At 47.6% G+C, this 4,798-nt stretch overlaps 1 protein-coding gene across 1 annotated transcript; it reads right to left on the bottom strand.

Moving 5' to 3' along the window:
- Window positions 1-3,743: 3,743 nt before the first annotated feature.
- On the bottom strand, window positions 3,744-4,055 carry LOC105714201 (thioredoxin-like). Its single transcript, XM_064373655.1, has one exon. It carries the CDS (start codon window positions 4,053-4,055, stop codon window positions 3,744-3,746), a length of 312 nt encoding a protein of 103 aa, XP_064229725.1.
- Between the last annotated feature and the right edge of the window lie 743 nt (window positions 4,056-4,798).

Raw genomic sequence — 4,798 nt, 5'->3', positions numbered from 1 at the left:
AGTAGCTGGAATTACAGGTGTGTGTCACCACACCCAGCTAATTTTTGTATTTTCAGTAGAGGTGGAGTTTTGCAGTGTTGGCCAGGCTGGTCTCAAACTCCTGACCTCAAGTGATCCACCTGCCTCGGCCTCCCAAAGTGCTGGGATGACAGATATGAGCCACCATGCCCGGCCTCCAGATCTTCCCACTCTTGAGGCCCTTGGGTTGAAAATTTCCCCACCTGAACCACGCATTTCTTTTCAGACTCTTCCCTTCCCAAAGCTCCCAGCACCCTTCTGTGCTTTTGCCAAGACCCAGTTGTTTTCTCAACATCCTTAGTCATTTCCTCAGCAAGACTGTGAATCCCCAGAGGGGTAGCAGGTCCATTCCAGCAATTCCTTCTTCCCACATTGTTGTCTGGACCTGGGCACAGAGGCAACCTTGATGGCCAAGGGGTACTTAAAAGTCCCTTCCGCTTAAGATGTTAGAATTCTAAGGCTAAACTGATGTTCCTGCAGAAATAAATACCATCCTCAGGAGATGCCAGTTTAGGGCCAACTCTTTCACCAGCTTCCTCTCATAATTCCCAGATACGTAATTTATTTAAGTTAATTGATGTTAAGTTATTTCTTCTCTCTGGGCCCTTTGCTCCCATCTGTGAAAGGAAGGCCTTGCCCAAGGTTCCTCTCGGTGATCTGGGTGTTTCTGGCAGGCCCGCCCTTGCTACTGTTGTGGTCTCTGCCTGGGTATTTCTCCCTCAGCAGCCCAGCCAGGAAGCACAGCACAGAGCATGATGGGCTGTCCAGTCCCGCAAGCCCCGTGTGAGTGTGGCTGACCGGCCTGCCCACTGTCTGTAACATTATACAAATATAATCGAATGCCAATGGACAGGATCCAGGGTTGCAGTTATTTTGGGATGTGCAGGAGCCTGTGGGAAAATGCTGGAACATGTCTTAGTCACTTGGGCAAATACCTTTGTTTCTGTGTTCCAGCATGTTTTGAACTTTCAGGCAGCACAAAAAAAGCTCCAGCAGGCACACCCACCCTTAGTGATTCTGGTGCCCTTCCACTTCCTGTGGCTCTGAAAAGTGTGAGTGCAGAGGGCTGAAAGCAGGGCTGGGGAAGCCCTAGACGCCCACCTATGGAAAAAAGTATAGCGCTTCCCTCAATACGTAGTTTAAATTAGAAACAAAAGAAGCGTAAGGAAGATCTGAAATTCCCATGTTTACTTTGTTGCTTCCTAAAAATTGTAAAAATTCCTCCACTCATGTGTATGTGCACTTGGGCAGGACCCTGCCTTCCTGGTACTCTAAGCTGTTGCCCAGCCCTGCCCAGTAGGAACCAGTGGAGACCAGGAAGAGCTGCATCAATCCCCAGGGGGCATCTGAGCAGGCGAGGAGGGACAGGACCACAAGAGAGGGCAGCAGAAGCCAGCAATGGGGTCTTCCTGTGCTCAGGGGAAGGGATGAGGAGACAGCCACAGGTCCTCCCGATGGACAGGGTCACTCCCGCACCTCACAAGTGGGCCCAGAGTTCCTTGTGTAACTGGAAGCCAGCCTGAAGGTGCGAAGGGGCTTGGAAAAAGCATTCCAGATAGAGTCTTTTTCTAAAACATTCCCTTGTCTGTCCTTGCCTTCTCTAGCCAGAGCTTTGCCCTAGGATCTGGATGGCTGATGGCTGCATGGAGTCTGAGGAAGAAGGTCTCCTCTAGTTCTTTTTTGGAAACGGTGTCTCGCTCTGTCACCCAGGCGGGAGTGCAGTGGTGCAATCTCGGCTCACTGCTACCTTTGCCTCCCGGGTTCAAGCGATTATCGGCTCATTGCAAACTCTACCTCTCGAGTAGCTGGGACTACAGGTGTGTGCCACCATGCCCAGCTAATTTTTGTATTCTTAGTAGAGACAGGGTTTCACCACGTTGGCCAGGCTGGTCTTGAACTCCTGACCTCGTGATCTGCCTGCCTCGGCCTCCCAAAGTGCCTGAATTACAAGCATGAGCCACTGTGCCCAGCAGTCTCCTCTAGTTTGAAGAAGGGAAATCCTCTTGCCAGGACCTCACTTGCTGTCTTCCATTTCATCTCTCTCTCTCCCCACTGGCTCTTTTCTTCTCCTTAGCCTATAGAAAGCACAAACCAAAAAGAAATGCTTCCTCCTTACTTTACCCCTGTCCTCCACTTTTTTTTTTTTTTTTTTTTGAGACAGGGTCTTGCTCTGTCACTCAGGTGGGAGTAAGGTAGTACAATTTCAGCTCACTGGAACCTCTGCCTCCCAGGTTCAAGTGATTCTCCCACTGCAGCCTCCTGAGTAGCTGGGATTACAGACATGCACCACACACTCAGCTAAATTTTGTATTCTTAGTAGAGATGGGGTTTCACCATGTTGGCCAGGTTGGTCTTGAATTCCTGATCTCAAGTGATCCACCCACTTTGACCTCCCTAAGTGCTGGGATACAGGCGTGAGCCACTGCGCCCGGCTCACCGCCCCCACTTTCTGATCACATGTCGTGGAAGAGCCAGCTAAGTCCCCTCACCTCCCACATCCTGATCACCCATTGCCATCCACTCCTGCCCCAACCCCTACCGAAACCACTCCTGTGGGCGCACTGTCACCAGTGTTATGCAATGTCTCCAGCTCTCCTCCCCATGAGGCTCTGACTCACCCTCTTCCCCTGCCCCATCTTCGACATCAAGGTCCCCAGGGTTCCTTCCTCAACTACCCATCTTCTCACGGTGTGAGGGTGTTTCAGGTGGCACCTTGGCTGGACCACAGCACCCAGCTATTTAGCTCCAACACCAGATGTTGCTGAGCACATATTCTGCAGACTTGGTTAACATCTACCATCTGTTGACTTCTCCCAGAGGAGAAGAAATTCTGCCTCCAGACTACAGCATCCGCCCCGGCTGAGTTTCTAGCCTGCTGCCTGCCCTACCCCGCTCTGCCCTACCCTTCCCTGCCCTACTCTGTCCTGCCCTACAGCTTTCCAACTTGTCTGTCCCCACAATCATGTGAGCCAATTCCTTTAAAAAAAAAAGGCACACATGGCTGTGTGAGGTGGCTCATGCCTCTAATCCCAGCACTTTGAGAGGCTGGGGAGGACGGATTGCTTGAGCCCAGGAGTTCAAGACCAGCCTAGGAAACATGGCAAAACCCCATTGCTATTTATGATAAAAAATTAGGCTGGGCCCTGTGACTCACGCCTGTAATCCTAGCACTTTGGGAGGCCGAGGTGGGCAGATCACAAGGTCAGGAGTTCGAGACCAGCCTGACCAACATGGTGAAATCACATCTCTATTAAAAATACAAAAATTAGTTGGGTGCGGTGTCGAGTGGCTGTAATCCCAGCTACTCAGGAGGCTGAGGCAGGAGAATCGCTTGAACCAGGGAGGCAGAGGTTGCAGAGAGCCGAGATCACGCCATTGCACTCCAGCCTGGGTGACACAGCGAGACTCAGTCTCAAAAAATATATATATTAAACACACACACATCCCTACTACACAAGCACTGTATATGTATATTCTGTTTCTCAGGTGAATCTTGACTGATGCATTCTGTTCACACTCACCTGTTCTCCAGCTCCCTCCCAGACCCCAATCATCTCTGGGTCTTTGTTTCTGGTACCCTCTTTTTCTTTCTTTAAAGGTAGAATTAATATGTTATTGTCATCCAGATGGCAGTTTGGTTTATAGTCTACATACTTTATGTAAATAAAAAAATTATAAGTTTTAAATAGCCAATGGCTGGTATGTTTTCAGAAAACATGATTAGACTAATTCATTAATGCCGGCTTCAAGTTTTCCTTATTAGCTCCAGAAAATTCACCCACCTTTTGTCCCTTCTTAAAAAACTGGAAGGTTGGCATGCATTTGACTTCACATTCTGAAGCGGCATCCTGACAGTCATCCACGTGTACTTCAAGGAATACCATGTGGGAATTCTTTTCAGAGAGGGAATGAGAGGAAGGCTTGATCTGTTTGCAAGGCCCACACCACGTGGCTGAGAAGTCAACTACGACAAGTTTATCACCTGCAGCCTCCAAGGCTTCTTGAAAAGCAACCTTGCTCTCAATCTGCTTCACCATCTTGACTGCTGGGGTCTGAAGAGCAGCTGTAAGAACCGGCTGGGCAACAGAGAGACTCCTTCTCAAAAAAAAAAAGTGTTATGTCACTTTTCACTCAGGGAAATGAGTGCTTACTTGCCCTACATTTTCATAACTAAAAGAGTGCACACAAAGACTGTGAATGTAACTGTTCTCAGCCAGTTCTGTCCACTCTCTGACATAGAAGCAGCTGACATAATTTTAAAAATGTCTCCCAAAAGGTTCCCAGTTTCATTAACATTTTTTGGAGATAATTTTGACTAATTATTGGGTCACAAATTTCTTTCAGACAAAAAAAGACAAAAAGACTCATTATCTCAAATATATACATTTCAAACCCTTAAGATTTAAAAATACTAAAAACATGGTAACTTCTCCATTTTATTTTATTTTTTCCTTGTATTTCACCCTAATGATCAAGATATCAGAAAATACACAGAGGCAATGGATATCTCGGTTACCCTGATTTGATCCTACACATTGTATACATATATCAAAATATCACAAGGACTCTCACGATAAGTGCAACTATAATATGTCAATAGAAATTTAAAAATTAAAGAAATTAACAAAGGAGACTGGGCACGGTAGCTCACACCTGTAAGCCCAGCACTTTGGGAGGCCGAAGCAGGTCAGGAGTTCCAGACCAACCTGGCCAACATGGCAAAACCCTGTCTCTACTAAAAATACAAATAAATTAGCCGGGCATCATGGAGCATGCCTGT

This window comes from Aotus nancymaae, unplaced genomic scaffold (assembly GCF_030222135.1).
Source record: "Aotus nancymaae isolate 86718 unplaced genomic scaffold, 86718_ANA_hifiasm-v0.15.2.pri h1tg000010l, whole genome shotgun sequence".
In the NCBI taxonomy this organism is placed as follows: Eukaryota; Metazoa; Chordata; class Mammalia; order Primates; family Aotidae; genus Aotus; species Aotus nancymaae.
This window is presented reverse-complemented; position numbering and strand designations above follow the sequence as displayed.

What these genes read in the sequence shown, in the direction of transcription:
- LOC105714201 (XM_064373655.1), bottom strand. Translation starts at nt 4,055, where the DNA reads ATGGTGAAGCAGATTGAGAGCAAGGTTGCTTTTCAAGAAGCCTTGGAG.